This window comes from Diadema antillarum, unplaced genomic scaffold (assembly GCF_040938485.1).
Source record: "Diadema antillarum isolate AM-2024a unplaced genomic scaffold, OU_Dant_1.0 seq00000783_RagTag, whole genome shotgun sequence".
In the NCBI taxonomy this organism is placed as follows: Eukaryota; Metazoa; Echinodermata; class Echinoidea; order Diadematoida; family Diadematidae; genus Diadema; species Diadema antillarum.
The window spans coordinates 1,430,683-1,452,135 of NW_027271671.1; the positions used below are offsets into that span (position 1 = coordinate 1,430,683).

The 21,453-nt window shown below is 37.6% G+C and overlaps 1 protein-coding gene across 1 annotated transcript in view; it reads left to right on the forward strand.

Annotated features, from left to right (window-relative positions):
- Nucleotides 1-4,494: 4,494 nt before the first annotated feature.
- LOC139739131 (probable E3 ubiquitin-protein ligase HERC4) overlaps nt 4,495-21,453 on the forward strand; it is a 45,493-nt gene continuing 28,534 nt past the window's right edge. The window contains exons 1-6 of the mRNA XM_071649749.1: nt 4,495-4,597; nt 13,290-13,427; nt 14,931-15,050; nt 18,410-18,547; nt 18,896-19,030; nt 20,020-20,576. Of these exons, the coding sequence (XP_071505850.1) occupies nt 4,584-4,597; nt 13,290-13,427; nt 14,931-15,050; nt 18,410-18,547; nt 18,896-19,030; nt 20,020-20,576 (1,102 nt within the window). The 5' untranslated portion in view covers nt 4,495-4,583. The remainder of the gene's footprint in view (nt 4,598-13,289; nt 13,428-14,930; nt 15,051-18,409; nt 18,548-18,895; nt 19,031-20,019; nt 20,577-21,453) is intronic.

The window sequence follows — 21,453 nt, forward strand, 5'->3', positions numbered from 1 at the left end:
CTTGTACCTACATGTACCTTCTTGATTCGTGCTGTCCTGTAGTACACCAACGAAGAAAATACAGCTTTTTCTGCCCACGTTTCCATGTGTATACTGCTATATAATTATGGTAGAGCCATTTCATGAAAATCATACCCAAGGTATAAGTACGGGTGTACTATGGTTTTCTCAAAATAAATATTGGTCACAATCATATGATGCAAATTACATGATATAAGGATGTGCATTGCCACAAGAAATTTCTTATAACCTGTCCACAAATCTTCTCTAATTTTCCCTATTTGATAAGTTTATGATAACTAATGATTTAAAACAACAGCAACAACAACTTACATTTAAGGATGTAGATCAAAGCTGCTATTTCATGAAGTCAAAATCACAGGGGCGGATCAAGGAATTCAAAGGGGTGGGGGCGCAAAATAAGAAAACATTAAGGGGCGCACACGCTCTTCTGATTGTTTTTTTTATTTCTTTGATTTAAAAAAAAATAAAGGGGAGCGTGCGCCCTTCCGATTTGCCACTGTCGTTTATATGCAAGTGTGTGTGTGTGTGTGTGTGTGTGTGTTTAATAATTATTTTCATTTCGATCTAGTCTTCAGTTCAAGTGTTACTAGTACTTCGAAGGATATAAGGTTCTTTTTATATATATACTAGTATATATATATATATATATATATATATATATATATATATATATATATATATATTGTCAGTATGTTTACTATTGGATTTCGTATAGTTTTATCCATTGCTGGTTGGGCTGGGGTGGTGAGTGGCTCGGTAGCTACCATGAGCCTTCTACGGTTAGCACCATGGAGGTACACCCTCCATGGGCTCCTCCACCATGCTAGTATAATACAACTGTATGCACATTCTTGATTCGTGCTGTCCTGTAGTACACCAACGAAGAAAATACAGCTTTTTCTGCCCACGTTTCCACGTGTATACTGCTATATAATTATCGAGATATATACTGAGATAAGTATACATCTCTCATCTCTATGATAATTACTAGTATACGTACTTACGCACGCATACGCACGCATATGAACCATGGGCACTGAACTCTGTGGCAGCGACCACAGAACTCTTACACATAGAAGAATCACTCGCCACCCGTTTTGTCGCCGTCGCTCGACTCATTGTCACGTGACGTCCGCCATTTTGCTTAGCGGAACTTTTTTTGCGTGCAAATCCCAGCAGACGCTATCCACATACAGTGACTGCATGTTGTACCGTGTTTTTCTGACGTTCCCAGACCCTGAGCGAGGCATTAAAATGCCATATTGTGCGGCTGTAAACTGCACAAATCACTTGACAAAAGGATTTGGAAACAGGTAAGTTTGACACCAAGCCATGATGAGAATAACAAGTAAATTAATTCCCCAAGTAACGTTACAATTAGGCGGATCGGTCGTATGTTGGCTTTCTTGTGAGAGCAGTAGCAAATGTAGTCCCAGACACTGGATTTTGTGTTTGCCGTCGACATATCTGTTTACCACCAACTACTATGCAAAATAAAAAAGATCAAGTAGGCCTAATTTAGGCCCTGGGGCTATATTACACTCTGTACGTTGTGTGTTGGGGCAAACAGCTTTGTACATGAAAAAAAAAGTGTAAATTTATGTAAATTTGAGCTTAGGTGTAAACTTTACACGTAGATTTATTCTTGTCTAGCTAGTTATGAGTCACAGTACCAGTGGCATGCAGTGGTGGGCCAGTGTCAGTGTCAGTGACAACACTACAGTCGTTTAGATACTAGATTGTCTAGACTGACTGTGTACTCTAGTATTAAAGTAACCCCGGGACATTGCTTTGGCAATATGCAATATTTGTCATACATGTATTTGCGAGACTTGTCTTGCCTACATATTGTTGCCACGTTAACATTTCGTACTATACCATAGGCGGCATAGTATGTTTTCACACTCATAAGGATTTCATTTTGAATTGTGCTTGAAGCGAACAAGTGCAAGTGAAATCTTGGATTATACAGTATTGCCTTTGATATTTTTTTTTAATATTCTTGCCAATGTCCATTATTCATAGTTTTATTTTGCTGCCATATTGTATGCTAAGTGATTGTACATGCATTTGCTTTCATGATATACAATACATGTAGTTGTCTTATTTGTGACACTTGTTTTGCCTACATGTACATACTTTGAGATACAGTGTAGTATGTTTTGACACTCTTTAGATTTCACTTTGAATTTCGTTTGAAGCAAACGGGTGCGTGTGAAATCTTGCATTATACAGATGTTCATGTATTGCCTTTAGTTGATATTGTTATGCCAAGAATGCATTTGATACTCTTGCCCGACAGTGTACATTGTTTATGGATTTTATGTTGTTGCTATATTGCATGATAGTTGATTATACAGGCATTTGCTTTCGTGATATACAACATTTGTTGTATATCTGTGATACTTGTTTTGCTTACATGTTGTTACCAAATTATGTTTTCATACTACACAGTGTATGGGATAGTTTTTGTTAAACTCATTACTAAGGATTTAATTTTGAATCATGCTGAGCTAACAAGTACAAGTGAAATCTTACATTTACAAATGTATTGCCTTTAATACTGTTGCCAGGAATGCCTTTGGTGTTCTTTTCAGTGTTCATAATTCGTAGATTTATATTGCCATAGTGCATGCGGATCAACACAATATGTTTTCATCCTATACCATAGTGCGTTTTTACACTCATTAGGATTTTCTTTTTGAATCACGCTTGAAGCTATCAAGGGCAAGTGAAATTGTGCACTATATTGATGTATTGCCTTAGATAATCTTGCCAGACAGTGTTCATTATTCATGAATTTTATGTTGTTGCCCTATTGCATGTCCATTATAGATGTATATGCATTTGATTTTGTGATTACAATAGTTGTCACAAATTTGCGACACTGGTGGTCTTGCCTATCATTTGCATATGTTCCTGACGCATGTACTGCCTGTGATTATAGCCGCCGTATTTGGTATGATAATGGTACGTGTACTTCAAGCAAATGGTATATCACTGTACTGTGGTTGATTCTCAGCAATCAACTTTGACCTTGATAAATGTCAAATAAATTGTAAAAAATCAGGAAAATTAACTCTGTCCAACTTAACTTCCTGTTTTTTTTTGTGGGAAGACAATCTTGAAAGGAGTTCATGCTTGTAATGTGTGTGTGTGTGAGTGTGTGAATACATATATATGTATATATATATATATATACATACATATATATACATAGTGTCATATATATATATATATATATATACATAGATAATTATATATACATATATATATATATATATAATATATATACATGTATATATATTGATTGAGTACCGGGTAGTCTACATGTTGGTGCAGCAATATCATGATATCGAAAGTAAAACAGAAACCAAGTTCATGTTGATCACCAACAATTTATTTACAGCACACAAATATTTGAGCGATTCGCTCTTTCTCAAGTGTTGTTGCAAATCGCTCAAAAATTGGTGTGGTGAAATAAATTGCCGATGATTACCTAGAACTCGATTTCTGTTTTATTTCATGTATACAGATATACAGTGTATATATGCCTATTGCATATAGGCATATTGCTTCCTATACCAATATGTGCAATAGTGGTAACTACTACACACTACTAATGATAATGATAACAGCAGGAATATGATAATTAAGGTGATGTTGTCTTCCAAATTTCTAATATATTTGAACGAGTGTCAGATGGGGAAGATGTATTACATGATCATATCCACAAATCATTGATTTTTACAACTGGACTGACCGGAAATTTAATTTGACCTGTTTAATGGGAGAAAAATCAAAAGCACAAACACACATCTTCTTACAATATCATTGGAGGGGGAAAAATGCAAGACATAGGGTTGAGAGGGGTATCAGAAAAATGGCAGGACACAGACAAGGACAGGCGCGCGTCTTAGATTATTTTATACCAAAGCAGATCACGTCTCCGAAGTCAAATAGATCTATCCGAAAGGGGAAAAAAACACCTGTTTCAATACAGACAACTTTCAGGGAAGAGTGTGAAATACATAACATAAATGAGTACATGAATCTGTGGTCAACGCTGGATTGAGAAGTACCAGTTTGACAGTTTACAAGTTCAAGTAAATATCAAGGGCTATAGCGGCTGTCATACTGTCCGATCAGTGAGTTGACCGTACCGTACTCGCGAGGAGCTGCGGAGGTACCGCTAAGCAACATGGCGGCGTGTGCACTGAGGCGTCACATCCGGGGTGCGCGGTGGCGACACCGAGCTCAGCGGGTTGTGAATGGGTGTGATTCTTCTATGTGTAAGAGTTCTGTGGCAGCGACACACCAAAGTCCTGCGTGCGCGTGCGCTTCTACACTAATTGAGCGACGGACACGTAAAGTATAGTACTACCAAAGAGATAATCTCTTTGAGTACTACGCATGTAACGGCACGGCCGGACGACATCTAAATTTCACAACAAACTACAAACATTGGCAATTGCATTGAAAACCGGTCACCGAAAACTGAACGGTTAATTAGCGCAGAGACACATCAGTCAAGTTAAACCACCAGCAAATTCCCATGCATGTCTTGTAATAGGTGAGTTTGTGATTGTGCATATTTTATTGTTTTAGCTGAACTAACCGATGGTTATGGTTGCTATTGTCTGCCCAGAACAAGCGACCACTATCGCTAACGAACTGCTGCTGATGATGTTGCACATAGTCGGATGGAGGATAGAGCGATCGTGCCGGGATCGAGGAGCGGTAACCCCACCGGCGCTCTTCACCGCTGCGCTGCTGCTGTGCAGCTGCTGAGCGCCGTGTGATTCAGCACGGGCCACTGCACAGAGTGGGTCGCAAACAGCTCAACTCAGCTAGCTAGGGAGGTGCTAGAGTCCCAGAGATCAGAGAAGGAGAGACAACTACTGCTAGCTGCTTTCCTTTGAAGTCATGCGCGGCACCGCCGAGAAGTTGTGCGTTCAACTACAGGTGTTTATACCCGGGTATACCCATGTGCTTTGACAAAAGAGAGCATCAATAATCGTAGACAGAAAGATCCGTCTGTCCGGAGGACTCTTTTTATATTTTGCCATTAACGCTGTCCTCCGTATTAAAAATACTAAGTATACGGAGGGGATCCGTGAAGCCAGACGCAGTCTCCGCGGAACATTCCCCGACGGACAGATACAGACCGATCTTTCGGTCAACAATAATCGGGACTAGCGCTCTCACATCTAGAAATACTAGTACTTGACCCAACTGCAATTCGCTGTCTCTTTCAATGTGATGACAACAATGAATTTGTGTACCTTGAATTGGAGCAGCGAATCAAAATGCAGTGTAAAACTGACAATTTTAACAGCAAATAGTTTAAATAAAAGCACGCTGGAACACGCTTTAGCGGAGTAGCCTACTTCATTTGAAAGATCAAAATATCCCAGAATAAATAAAAGATAGAAAAACTAACAGTAACATGCGGAAATGTGCGCATTATAGAAAAATATCAGGTTTATAAGAGGGCCTAATTTTCATTTCATTTCGATTTGCGCATTACGAAGAAACTAGAAATACACGTTTATAATATTGAATTCTTTCCTAAACTGTTCTAAATTAATTCGAATATTTCATTTAAAATTTTATGGTGAAATAAAGCAATGAAAGGTGAAATGCGTTCTTCGTCTCCGAACTTCGTCTTGCAACTAGAGCGGTGCCGAGCATGACTTCAAAGCGTAGTGGAATGCTAGGCATCCCATTGTAACGCCTTGAACCCAAACATGTGTTTGCATGAATTACTGTATACGCTATATATTTCGCGGGGGTTTTATTTTCGCGAATTTCGCGAGTCGGGAGCTATTCGCGAAATTAACAACACGCGAAAATATTACCTTCCAAAATGAATCCCTTGCCTTGATGATACGAACATTTCAGTACTAGTATACCATGTCACGGCTTACCGAACAGACCATACTGGCTAAGCTTGTTTACGCACGTCCACGTCTACTTACGAATACTGATGGGCAATTCCATGGGGTTGGGACTGAAATTGTGACATACAAGTTGAAAATTCAAGTTGGGTAAATTGAAATTTCCTTTTTCCCCCTGATTTGTTACTCCCATTCTTCAACATATTCCACTAGAAATCTGTTTATTACTTCGCACACTTTCAGTCAGCATGGGTAAACAGGTATGGCAAAATACCTATGTTACACGGACTTCATTTGTTGACATCCTTCATCATTTTGTGTTCTGAAATGATAACAATGAACACATCCACGTTTTTTTCGTCCATAGCACATCAACATGTTATTTAACAGGCGCATGAGATCATTATTAGTAAGATTGTATGTTCTGATGTCAACTGCAAGCCACTTTTATTAACATGTTTTTTTCTACAAACCATTAACAATTTCAATCAAAGGTTTAACTTTTTCATCAAGAGTGACACAATGACAATATTCTTAAAAACACCACAATTGAAGCAAGTGATTTGTATGGGTATTCAAGTGAAAACATGATTTTATTGTTATAATCAGGGGTTTTCAGACAACAACCTCGCCCACGGTGTACTACCTATGTTACACGGACAGTATGTCTTTGTAACATAGGTACACTACGACATATCAACTGATTTCCTTTATTGTGGTGTGAGATGTTAAAACCTACACATATAGACTTTATGTATGTTCCCACAAATAACACTATTGTAACAGTTCTTTGGAATTATATCTACTGCACACCTGTGGAACAATACCTATGTTACACAGACTTCAATTCTTTGTAACTCTGATATGAAAGAAGGCAGACTTTTTGTAATCAGAAGAAGAAGAAGAAAGTGAAGCTTTACACAATTTGACCTAATATACATTAACAACATCATCAACTAGTTGTCAACTAACTAAGAAAACTAATAAAGAGAAATTAGACAAGTCTTCTTGTCTTTTCCATGTTCTTTGTTTGAAATTAATTTCTGCTCTTTTGTCCAATGTCCATGTAGCCCTCGATTTTTGTTTTTCTTCTGTCCATTTTCCCTCTGTGCAGTTTTCTTCTTGTCTAATTTGTTACATTCGCTCTTCTTGGGTGTTGCTTTGTCAGCTTCCTCTCTGTTTGTGGAGTGCTGTGGATGTGTCCTTTTCACTCTTTCATGTAGTTTAACACGTAGCGGTGGTAGAGGAGGAGCCATGGCAGATTCATCAAAGAACTGAACAAAAGGTGTAAAGAGAAATAGAATAAAAAAATTAAAAGGAAAATTTTGTCGGGGTTGACTATATTCCTGTTGATGTACAGTATCTGTGTGTTTATGAATGGAATTAAATAATTTTAACAATTTTGCTTACATTTCTACCTCTTGGCATACCCATTAGCTAGAGTTCCATGTGTACCTCCCACCAAAATTGAAAAAAAAAATGGGTTATGCTTAAAATGATGTAATAGGAAAATATCATTTTCATACTCTATGCTAAAAACTTGTTTTCAGATGCAAGCTACACTGTAGGAAGGGCAGATCGCTGCCCCCAGTGTCCTAGCTAAGGTTAGGGCTAGGGTCAGGGTTACGTTTACGGTTATGGTCCTTAATAGACTCCCAAAATAATACTAGGCCCTATTTTATATTCATCCCCCATCAAAATTGTCGCCCTCTTTTTAAATGATAGTGTAGAGCAATAATAGTCCAATTTTGAGTGGGGTTCATAATTTTATTGAAGCCTTTCCTACCCACTACCCACCCAAACTGAATAGGACACTGGCATTTTAGCTTTGAGACTTCACAGTGGGTGAACATGGAATGGAAATGGTGAATCCTTGTGAAATGTTAACAACTTCATCAGAGCATCTAACAGGTCAGTGAAATCTTGGAAGGAAAACATTGACATTTTCGAAGTAAATCTGTTAAAGAGAAAGAATTTCACAGCTCCTAGTTCCCTCAATATCACCAGCAAAATAAGGCAAACTCTATTTCTCTAGTTCAGATGCAGTCTGGACATCTACGTTTTCCAACTAGTATATAGTGATTAATACTAACTCTAGCACGTCTACCTTGGTAGATACCTAATGACAAAAGGGTCCAAAATTCACAATAATCGGGAGGTAAAACAATTTTATATTGCAGTGAAGATACACTGATATACTTTTGTATGGTTTTCTAAGAGAGGAATATATGCTCCTTTTGCAGAGACCGGCATGGACGGAAAATTTGGCAATCAAAATTATGAACATGAACCTGTAACAAATATCTCAGTATGTGGGACTACAGTATCATCGTCCACAGTATTTTTGGCCAGTTCGGAGGTTTAGATGTCGGTTTTTTTCCTCTAATAGAGTTACAGAATATGACAAATGTTATTATTTTCGTAAAATAGTGTAAAAGCTTACCAATTGACATCAGAAACATTAAAACTCCTGTACCTATGTTACATGGACAACGGCAGAAAAACAGATCTTGCGCTGTCCAGGTAGGTGTATATTGGCTGTGAGTAGTTTTTCTGCCATTGGGGGAGGACTGCCAGTGACATGAATACGATTGCTGAAGTTAGTAGCTCTTCCTTTTATCGGGAGACGCGTCTTTCCTTACCTACGTTACACGAAGAGGCCGGACATCGCACTGAAGTACAGTGATATGTTCCGTATTTTCTCGTTTATTTGGAGGATTTTGATGCTAATTTTTGGATAAGAATACTCCTGAAATATAAATCTCATTATAGAAATAAAGTTTCTAATCATATTATGATTGGAAGTGTATGTAAAACCATGCTATACCTATGTTACAACAAAAATTGCCATGGACATCGTTTGTAACATAGGTATGAGGTTGCTTGAAGATGCTCTGGCGTTCTTATTTTGTTACAAATGTTTATGTGCCTTATAGTCTTTGTAGAAGTCACCTTGCCTCTCTTGATTATGATAGGCATAATGCTGAAAGGTTGTATATTCCTGTTTTACATTGCCATGAAAATGGCATAGATTTATGTCACAACATAAACCACAAAAAACCATGGGACATCATTAGTGAAACAGTCATAGACAAAATACATTTGTACACAGGCTTGTTTTTTTTTCATCAAATAATTCTTCACACATTTCTCTCCAAGAATAACTGCAAACCACGAACAATTATTTGATAAATTTTTCAGAATAAGACTTTTATTCCCTACACAACATGAAAATCTAGAGAAGACCCAACCCCATGGAATGACCCATACTGTAGAGAGCAAATCCATTATCGCAAGGGGACCACTCGTCAGAAATCTAGGGGACCATGCACTCGTCAGAAATCTAGCGCGATGGACTTAACCACTTCAAAAATATTGAATTCTAACTTACTAGTTCGCAGAGTTTGCAAGTCTTTTTCATGCAGTGTATAACTAGTATCATTCTTATTTGCTAGTAAGTTGAAAGTTCACACTTTCTTTGCCACTTGATATTTTCTCTGGTCCCCCAATCGCGAATTTAACCACTCGCGAAAATGTGTGACAGCGGCAATTCGCGAAAATTTATGTACGCGAAAATTATAGCGTATACAGTATGAAGAGCGCCACTCCATCTCTGTAACACCTCCCTGACTCAGCTATTTCTTTTTCTTTTGATTGAATGCTACTTTTCCAGGTAGGAACAATTGTTGTAATGCTTTGACGCGTTGGGATATTGGCCTATAATTCGCATAATTGGCTTTCCTGCTGTTTTTTTCTACATAAAATTTAGATCTGCGAGATATGTAGGACTAGGTTCTAACACTAAGAGTTACACTTACAGAGTAACAACGCCCGTCGACGGTTAGATCTATTAACAATAGTAACAACGTTAACTGCGACCAGCCCCAACGCTAGTGTAGTATAACTGTGTACAAGGAGCGCCCCCGGTTAATCTAACATTAGTTATTTGTCAAATGCCGTGAACTCCAGACAATTAAAGACAGAATAAACTGACCAGAAAGAATATAAATTATTAGTGGAAAAGTGAGCAAAGAAAATGGGATTCCATCGGGATTCGAATCCCGATGGAATCCCATTTTCTTTGCTCACTTTTCCACTAACTCCAGACAATAACGTTAGATCTAGAATCTAATTACATGTCGATTGCACCATCAATTAACTGCGACCAGCCCCAATGCTACGCGTTGAACTGTGTACAAGGAGTGCTCCGGGGTTGACCATCATGCTACAATTACTGCTTTGACAAAGACAGTACGTCGCATGAGAACAACTTTATTCACTAGATTTTATACACAGCCCTGCCCTGTCACTGTACGCAAGTGTCGCTTGGCGTCTGATCGGGCTGGGCTTTAAATTGCCTCGAACGGTGGCTTTAGAGGCAACATGAAACGCCTTTTAATTTAACTTTACATTCTCAACGGACAATTTATTGTACATTGTACAATTTTGTATATTCAGTGTTCTCTCTCCTGTTTTGCACACAAATATTTCTGCACCAGATAGTTTGATGTTTCTAATGTTTTTCACATGTTTTTCCCATGTGTGAATACAATTGAGTATCTGAATATAAGAACGACCAAAGTCCATGGAAGGCCATTTCGAGTAAACTTTAAAAAAAATTATATTTTACTATGATGGGATGGCAACATTATGTATACAAATTAGAACACATATTATTATGACAATTAACATTTACATTAATTGTGGAGAGGCCATTTTGTGTGATGGACTTGGGTCGTTCTTTGAATCATATGGACTTGGGTCGTTCTTTGAATCATATGGACTTGGGTCGTTCTTTGAATCATATACAGGATATGCTGCTATATGAGATGAGAGAAGCGATGAGAGAGGGCGCTATAATATGAATGTAAACATGACCCAAGTCCGTCTTACATTCATATAAGATTTCACTCATTCATTTCAGGTACTTCTGGGGGTAATTAGGATTTGTCATTTATACACAAGATGAGTCCATGCATAAACTACAATTTCCCATGTCAAACTGAATTTGGCCAAAAATTGGACTTGGGTCATTCTTTTATTCAGGTCTTCATTTTATTTGGAGCTTGTTGCAGTTTGAGGATGTTGCACAACATGTTGCTGGCTTTTGAGGATGTTGCACAAGAATTCGAGCATGTTGCAGCAACATGCTGAAACCCCTCGTGGACCACCATGATGGGTGATTTCAAGTTCGGTGCTACATGTAGTGCTAGTGCTATTTCAACTCTTGACCGAAAGATCGGTCTGTATCTGGTCATCGGGGATATGTTCCGCGGAGACTGCATCTGGCTTCATGGATTCCCTCCTGTCTCCAGAGGAGAGTGATAACGTCAAAAAAATAAAAGACTCCTCCGGACAGACGGATCTTTCTGTCTATCTCAACTCTAGCACTTTTTTTTTTTTTTTTTTTGGGGGGGGGGGGGGTCAGGGTGTTACTGTCATGGACATAAATGTGTCTTTACACATTTGTCATGACAAAGATGTTGGTATTCAGTGTAGTTTATGATATACGAATGCAGGCAAGAAACATCCTCTTTTATGAATATGAGCTGACGTACATGTCGGGAGATCTTCATTCAGAGTACATTGTACAAGAGTCATCCAGTCTTCATTGATTAGTGAAGGTAGCTATTTTAAAGTTTCCATTGTGGACTATATAAAAGTCATCAATCACATGGCATATTTAACTGTTGTAATCTACAATGAGTGTGTTTCAAAACTGATACACTGGATGCCAGCAGGAAACCAGGCAGACCAGTGATCAACTTTGTTGACATGCTTAAGAGAGACACTGGTCTAAACACCAATGAGATAAAGACCGCAATGCTGGACAGACAAACTTGGAGTGCCATTGTAGATCGAGAACACCACTCGAATTAAGCAAGTAAGCAAGTAACTCTGCTCATAATATGGAAATGTACTCACAGATATACTTGCTTGATTTGATTTTGATTTTGATATCTATTTATTTCTCCAATATCATGACAAGCGTAATGTACAAATCCTTTTTGTTTTTGTACAAACCATACAATAGGTGAATACTTGGTGAATACAGAATATTGACAACTATTTAATAATGTGATTTGATTTGAAAGTGATTCAATGATTATACGCTGATTTCACAGACTTTTGCTAATCATTTGATTGCAATTCTCTACTTTTATGCAAAGAGATGTGACACCAAAATTATGATTAGAATGGTACATTTGTATACCGATGTGGGATACATGTAGGAGAGGAGGATTTTTGTTTCCCCCTAGCTATGATTAGCGACAATCTTAAAGGCAGCCGATCGCCATCCCTAATGGTACGTAAACTCCGAACGACCGAAGTTTGTGCATGCAATTGCGCAATGCCAGACTCGGTGCTATATCCATAAACGTGTGGGACAATGCTGCCACTGAGACACGTGTGTGTGTTTTCATGTGTGTGTACGCATCATACACAAACATTGTCACCGCGAGCTGCGGTGATTGGAGGAGAGAGGCCAGAAAATGTGTGTGTGTGTGTGTGTGTGTGTGTGTGTGCATGTGTGTGTACGCATCATACACAAATATTGTCACCGTGAGCTGCGGTGATTGGAGGAGAGAGGCCAGAAGACGCGTGGCTCTTTTGGCCTCTCTTCATGCGCATGCGCACTGAGTGTGTGCGTCCATTCGGAAGCTCACGTGGCTCGCTCGGACAGCCATTTTGGGTTAGGAGATTAGCACAGAGAGCGCTCTTGTAGCCTACGCGTTTTGTTCGCTGACCCATTGAGCCAGCGCTATTCTCATTCGGGGTCACTACATTTGATACAGAATGGGGGAGGCAGCGTGTTGCGTTCGTCTCCGTGCCGCACAAACCACTCGCCACGACTGAGTGCCTTTAAATACTGACTGCCTTGTTGAAGAACAAGACAAGCATTGTGAATGTGAACCAGAAATATTAAGCAAAAAAATAAAAATGATGATTTGAGGATACCTGCAGCCAGGATAGTTTGCTGTTAAATGTTTTCATCTAATGATATCCTGCATAATATGCTAACTTGGTCATGTCAATCTCAGGAGTTTGGAGAAAGGACATAAGATACGTAAGAAAAAGTTATCAAATCAAAATATGGTTGTATGCTGGTATTGGAGCAAAAAAAGGTAAACCTTGCAAAATTTATATAGTCAGTAGTAGTAAACAAGGTGAGAATTTTTCCATGCAGTTTTACAATTATACATAGATACTCTTTTGCAACCATGGTCCAGAGACACTACATGTACAATTAACAAATGTGACTGATTGTTTTTATAGTTCGGCAAATCACATGTTCCCTTTCTAATTGTCCTCCCCCATCACACAGGTACATAACAAATACATCTGTCCTTCATGTACATACAGTCCCATGAGTGGAAGCACTGACACCCTGGCCACCCATCGAAGGCCCCCTGTGGGACCTGCAGGGGCCATCCCAAAGAAGAACATCCCCAGTGCCAACATGGACAGGCCTCATGGATCAGGACGACTGAGACTTGCCAGGTACACTTGTACTTCTGGGCTGTTGTACATGTACATGCATGATTATATACATTGTAGAACTACATGTACCAAGGAATTTATGATAAAGTAACTCAAGGGTAAGAAACCAAAAATATGATTTACCTTAGATCTGCATGGAAGAATAACCCACCAAGTCATGGAAGGAACTTGCATGAATTTCACTTATTTTGTGAAGATCCATATTAATCAGAGTCATGTAGTGATTGAATTATTAGAATATCATGGCATTCTTGATTCACGTCTTTGTTTTTATATCTTTAATGTTATATATTTTAAAGCATTGTACATGTGCACTGAAAGGAAAAGGGAAAACAAGTCAAAATCATTAAATCTCAGCAAAATGGTATATGTAGGCACCTGCAATATTTGTTCAGATAAATCTGCAATTATGTTGTTACAAAATGGCAGTATCATTTCTCTTATTCTTATACATCAGTCAGTGTATTTTTTTGATAGTGAATACATTAATAATAATATGGATGTTTCACTTTAAGGTTGGAGATCATAACACCATGCTATGACACCAATTTTCACAAATGGAAAGGGAATCTGTCATATTACTTAAAACCATTACAGGTGTATGTCATCAAACTTGTCTAAGTGGACAAGTACAATCCTGTGGAATAGGAGGCAGTACACATGTAAATAACACACAGGTCAGCTAACAGTAAGATTCCTTCAGGGGTGTAAATGGTTATTCCATTAAATGGCTGCAACTATAAACTTATTTGAATTTTGTGGGCATATATGATAATGTATCTTTTAAGCTATTGCAATTTTAAAGATAAATCGTATACATATCAGTGCAGTTAGGTTTCTTACAGTGTACAACAGATAAGCTGCCATCATGGACAAGTGGAATCTAGCAATCTCTCATATTTTAGGGGTGTGAAGTTTTGATGTTCAGTCATAAAATGACAACAGTTTCACAGATAAACGTGTGAAATAGTTGCCTGGTAATGGTAAAATAAACACCTGCATTTTATATTAATGGTCATTATCATCATTATGTTATGTCTTCAGTGTTGTGTTCTTTATTTTCTGACTTGTTACTGTTTGTGTACTTTCATTTTGCTATTATGGTTCATATCTAAAGTATATTTCCCATAGGGAGAAGGAACATTTTACCAGTTCTGAAGTAATCTATGATATGGTTGAGCATTCAGAGGTTCTATGGTAGATGGAGTGATTGTGAATGGTGGTACATCATATTTGTCTTGATTTTTATCTATTTATATGTGTGTGTGTGTGTGTGTGTATATATATATATATATATATATATATATATATATATTCTATTATTGATATTATTATTATTATTATTATTAGTAGTAGTAGTAGTGGTAGTAGTAGTAGTAGTATTACTATTACTACTACTACTACTACTACTACTACTGCTACTGCTACTACTATTACTATTATTACTATTATCATCATCATTTGTTTGTTTGTTTTTTGCTGCTGCTGCTGCTGCTGCTGCAGACAACTCTCCTCCAGCCAGCCCAAGCTAGCTGCAGCCACACGCAGAGGCTCTGTGGATGCCTTGCTTCTGGAGGGACGAGTGCGGTCAAACAGCCTTGCCAAATTGACAGATTTGAAAAGGTCAGCTCATCTTTTCTAATGCTTCTAATTACCCAGCATTTCTTTTTGTTTGTTTATATTCATTTCCATTTTCTTATTTGTGTATTTTGTTTGCTCATATACTCAGTAGCCATTGGTCATTTTTTTTTTTGTTCCTACTGCTATTTGGTAATGTTTAACAGGATGCTTCTGCCAGAGAGGAAGTATTTATGTTCATGCGTGCAGACTTTGACAAAGCAGATTTAGTGAAGTCTTGCTTAAAGTGTAGTGGAGTAATCAAGTCATCTGAGAACTTGAATAGTGGGTGCTGATGTTCCCAAGTATAGAAAGACTTCCTTCTTTTTAATGAATGTTGCATTTCATGCCACACTAATGTAGCTACCCTTTTGATTGTAGCTCAGCTGCGCCAGAGGCTCAAGTATTAAGCTATTGCAATAGACATTTCTCGTACATACAGTCTGTATGTCCTGCATAAACTTTCTTTCATAAAATTTCTTCTTGAAAAGCAACATACCACCAAACTTGGCAGGTAAGATTCCTAGGATGATGGGAGCTCATTTGTTTTTGTTTGTTTGTTTTTTCATATGAGCACAATACTCTCTCTCTATATATATATAGAAAGGTTTATTTATTGATATCATATCTCGTAGCCCAGGGGCTAAATTGTGTATAACATTACAAATGATTTCAGACAGTTACAAAATAAAGCATTTACAGGCATGATAAAAATGAGCGAGAAAATATCAAAATTACAAAAATCAATAGGTTGAGCAATATTCGGTATATGAAGCACATGGTAAGAACATATTCCACATTGGCAAAAACAAGCAGAACTATATAAAAAGTACTGTGACGACTGGTTTGCCTCAACTCCAATAAAACTACAAAACATCATACACAGGACATCAATTTTGCATAACTAATAATAACCAAAAATAAGATATTTAGAAATATGTAATTGCACAACCCCAAATATAATTATATCAACTGTTTATATATTTCATAACCAAATTTCATTTTAATGACTAATTTATCCCGTGAAACATGTATTATATTTGGGAACCCTAGCACTCTCATCCGACACCAAGACCCCGTGACCCACATTCTTCTTTAAACATCGTCCAAATAACAACATCAAATTTTTCAAAATAATTTTTCTACTTGTCCCGAAATACACATAAAAAATTCATATATCTCCATTTAGAATTGCAGAAATATAAAGAAAAATAATATTATGAGAGTGATTCTCAAGGTAAGTATCAATACGGAAGAAGTGTGGAGTAGAGATACGAGAGGAATAGAGGGAGAAAAAGAGGTAAAGATAGAAATAAGCAGATATTTGTATTGATTACATATACAGGTATACACTTAAATACACAGCCATTTGCATGTACACGCATATATAGTGTATACGAACATTTGTATGGGGGCAGAGTGAAAAAAACCCCACACATTTATGGCCTACTTAGCTCTCCCAATAGAATACATATCATGGACCACACATATAAAAATTAGAAAAATAAAAAAATACTCAGTGGTTAAGAGCGACACAATCAGAAAGGTGGCCCCCACAAAAATAAAAAAATAAAAAAAAAAATGACGGAGCAGATGGGAAGGACGGGGTAAGCTGGATAAAAGGAGATCTAGTACAGTTGAACCTCTCGTATCAAGTCGGGACCGGGGCTCATCCGGATAAGGGATTTGGCAGGATACGGGAGACTCAATGCTTTATACATGTACATATACATACACATGTACTGATGTAGCCCATTGTAGTACCACATGTAGTAATGTGTATACTGCAACCTTTTCATTGTTACACTCAGTATAAACAGACCCCAAAATAGAGGTTCGTGTTTGCAAGAATTTGGAAGGAAATTTGATGTGATGTATGTTAATCATGTTGGAAGTTATGTAATTCATGTGTGTTTGTGTAGGAGTTCTCAAGGAATTGGGAATCCCCCTTTCCTTCCGTAATTATTTAAAAAAAAAGAATCACAGCGAGATTGCGTCCGTATGATAGAGAGATCCGGATAAAGGGAGGCCGGATAAGAGAGGTTCAACTGTAAATAATTGATGTGAAGACGTACTGTACATACAGGTATACACATACATACAAACACAGTCATATGCATACACATACATAAATATAAACTTTTGTATGGGGCAAAGTGAAAAAATGACATGTTTATGTCCTACTAATATATAGAAAAATTTCCCTCCAAATTAGAGAATCTTTATTCTATTCTCCCCCCCATAAAATAGAAATGACAGAGCTAGAATACTATAAGGAAGTATGTTTGCGAGTGCAGTTTGTTCAAGTTTGTTCATGTCAGATCCAGGGATATTCTGTTGGGGCCCAGTGGGAGGAGGGGGACTGAAATGGGACGAATTTTCACACTGTCATCTTCTTCTTGAAAATGCATGGTTAAATTTGTCGCTAAAACTTGCAGGTATTATTACTAGGATGATAGAACATACACTGCAAGCACAAATGGGCACATATGTCCCCCTCCCCCAACCACCAAATTATATAATCTGTAAAAGATATTCTTTTTTTTTAAATTTTCTATAAAGCCAGAAATACATTTAATGAAGGCATTAGTGAGTGTACTTTAAACATTGTTTATTGGGGTCCAGGGATCGGCACCATAGGGTCAGTGCTAAAATTGCTTGCTATTTTTCATACTTTCATCTTCTTCTAAAAAATGCATGGTGAAATATACTACAAACTTGGCAGGTATTACAAATGTGATGTGATCACAAATGTGATGAAATATACAAATGGACACCATGTCAACATGGAGGTCCCCCAAAGCACCCAAGTTTGCTCTGTTCATATTAGGTAATAATCTGTAAGAATGTGTGAAAGGGGAACTTACTCAGTTGAACACTAGACCCACTGGGTCTCCTGTCTTCTTTATTATCTTTCCAAAGATTCAAATTTGACCATACCCATTGATAAGTCCTCGTATTAATATAGTCATACTCCTTCATCTGTAGCAAAGCTACCTATTGGATACTATGTATTGAAGTCGTACAATATTACATAATGTTTGGGCATGGGAATGTTTTGCTTATAAAATCAAAAAACAAACACAGCAATGAATAGAATGAATTTTTCTTGTCTGGTCTCATGAGATATATTTCACATGTAAGCCTTGTGTCCTGCCCAGTTGGTCCTAACCTTACCCTTAACCAGACTCCCCTTTGGATTTGTATCCCCTCACTAATGAAATTTGTTGATCTATGCTTCACGTATCAGCCACAAACATTTTGTAAATTGCCTTTAAAGACAGTCTTTAGTACTCTAAGTTTCATTTAATCTTAGTAGTTGATATACTAATGATAATGCTTTGCACTTTTCCCTCACCCAACAGAAATCTTAGTGCTAGCAACTTAGCAGCACTCTCAGACAGCAACTTGTCGGTCCAGGAAGCTGAACCTGCCAGGAGCTATGACACACCTAACACTGCAGGAGCACTGGCAAAATCCTACCTTGAGCAGCTGGTGAAAAGGTTTGCCCTAAAATTTGAGCTTTGCATTATATTTAGTTTAGTTTCATTAAAAGCTAAGTGTAATGTTAGTAATCAAACTGTAAGCTCCAAATTGCGTGTGAAAATGTGATAGTGTACGTAGTCACATCATTATTTTCCCTTGTGTGGCTCGAAGATGTATATTATACTGCTTTGCATCCAGTAACCAATTAAGTGATCTTGGTGTAATAAGATATTGTACAGTTTGTTTAAGATTTGTTACGATTTATTTCATAATAAACTTAAGAATACTATGGAGAACAACAAAAACTTTTCTAAAGTGAATAAGTCTGTATGTGATATGTTTTGTACTGTTTTTTATTGTGGCAGGTACTACTACCAGATTACTGAGGGTTGTGGCAATGTGGAGTGCCAGAATAAATTCTGCAGATCCTCCAAGGGTGCACTAAAACTTGCCCCAGACATTGCAGCCATTGTCAGCATACAGCTTGCATCCAGTCAGAGGTATGTCATTGTTTCATCATACATAGTTGCTTTTGGTTTCAATGAAAGCAGTGTAGTACAACACAATATTCTGTCTTCCTCTCTCCTGTATTTTCCTTTAATGCTGAGTGCTGAGGTGACAACAAAACAAAACAAAAACCTTTGAAACACCATGGTAATCAAACACATGATCTGAGAAAGACAGAAAAGAAGCATGATATTCAATGTTCTTAGATGTGTAAGAAGTTACCTCCTATGTGTAAAGTCAGCTGTACTGTTTCTTGCATGAGAGAACTGGTATGTCATTTTCCACTATTGTAAAAGTGGAAATTTTATGTGGTGTTGAAATTTTTGCACATTTTGTGCAACCAGAAACTAGTGCAAAAATAAAGGCACGCAAATATTTCTGCTTGCCATATGTTGATGTCTTGATTCCGCGAAATTAAAAACATGCGAAACTCGTCTCACCCGGCTAAGCGTGAAAAATTAGTCGCGCATAAGTATCCACTTTTACAGTACTTCTAAGCAGGGTCTAATTTTTCTTTTTTTTTTAAACGAAGTAACTGCATTATTTCTTCATCAGAGTCATAACGAAGACACTCCATTGAGGGAAAAAAATGATGTAAGGTAGACATATTTCTATCTTTTGTCTTATTTGAGATCAGATGTCACTTTATTTTCCTGTATATGGTTAAAACAGCGTGATGACAATTCATGTCATGAATACGTGCCAGACAGTGTGTTTTGGCTCTATGTCATTTTCTCAAGAAATTAATTAAGAGAGAAAAGGATCACAAGTAAATGAAGAGAGCTTTAAGTCAAAGACCTTTTAAATAGAAACAGGACAGAACAAAGACTGTAGGGCATGTATTAACCAATGGCTATGTTGCAGTGAACACTTTATTGTCAGCCTGTTCCTCCCTATGATCATATAAACTTCAGTAAGGTATCCCTTGACACTATTGTGGTTTGTGTAACTCAGTGCCCAGTCTCTTGTCTTTGCATCACAGGCTATATTTCTGCAGTTCTGAGAAATTCATCGGCCGTGCCTTGCCTCTTAACGTCTTCCAGTCCACAAATGGTAAAGTAAAATCCTTTCTCCAGGCCCTCTACTCATCCTCCCCATTTGCCACTCTTTTTAATGATGGACCAAAGAGGGAGTCCTTAGTGACAATTGATGGTCATGTTGCTGGAGAGAGAAGACGGAAGAGCTGCCAGCAGCTTTCCTATTTGGACCATGAGGGCTTAGATAGGGGCAAGAAGGCCTTTCCAGCCAGGAAGGAGCTGCTGAAGAAACTAGTGCACAAACCACCCTCTGGGAAACATTCCTCCACTGCCGGACTGCCTACAGGTTCCCGAAATCGACAGGCCCCCGAGGGTAAGGCCTCCAACCCATCACTGCCCACCCAACCCTCGGGTTCACTCGGCAAGCTTAGAGGTGTAGGTCCAGAAGAGGTGTGCAGCAGTGGAGGGGATGTGCTGCGATGGGGGAGTGATCACAGCTTGCCAATCACTGCAGAGGCAGACATACCATGGATGAATGGAACAGTTAGCAGGAATAGAAATGGTATGAAACCCATATTGTTAGAGCATAAAATTCTCAATGTCACTATTTATTCACACATGTACATATCAAATGCATTTAGTATGGATCTTGTTGTTGTCTTGATGTTGATAGTTATGATCATATTGACTATATGTCATTTAACACAATATGTAAGTGAGGATCTGATGAGGATATTGGTGTTATTTGTAATTATGGTCACATGAATTTTATTTCATATAATGCAACTTATAGTAATTCTGTTGTTAGAGAAATATGTTTACCATCAAACAAACTTGTCAACGTTAACGAGAATTTACCTCAAATACATATATAAATTTTGATTGAGTAAATGCAGCAACATAAGAGAACACATCAGTGAAATGTGAAGAAAATGAGACAGTTGGTTCAAAAGTTTTTGTGCTGCTGGCACTGGATAAGAATCCCCCTCCTTGACATTTCACACAATAATTCTGCAATGCAAGAAGGCCTTGTCACAAGGCTTCTCGACCTTTTTTGGTTCAAGTCTCGTGCAACTTTTGAGACTAAATTTGCCATGCCCATTTTTGTATGCATGTCATCACAAAAAGGGCACAATTTTAATTTTTTTTTTCTGTACGTTTCCTTTGGAAAACTGCTCTGTCATGAAACTCACAAAAACCTGACTTTTACTACTGTTAATCACTTTGATTGCTTAATTTGATGCTAATTATGGTAGAAAAGTGGTCACTGACAATTTCTAATAAAAAAGGGGAAAAAAGTACAAAACACAAAGAAATAGATAATAAATTCCAAAAATGATGAAATACATAAGAATTGAAATAACTTTTTGAAGTTTTTAATAATGTGCAATTTTTGAATATGTTAAAACAGACATGCAACTTAAAAAAAAATAGACTCA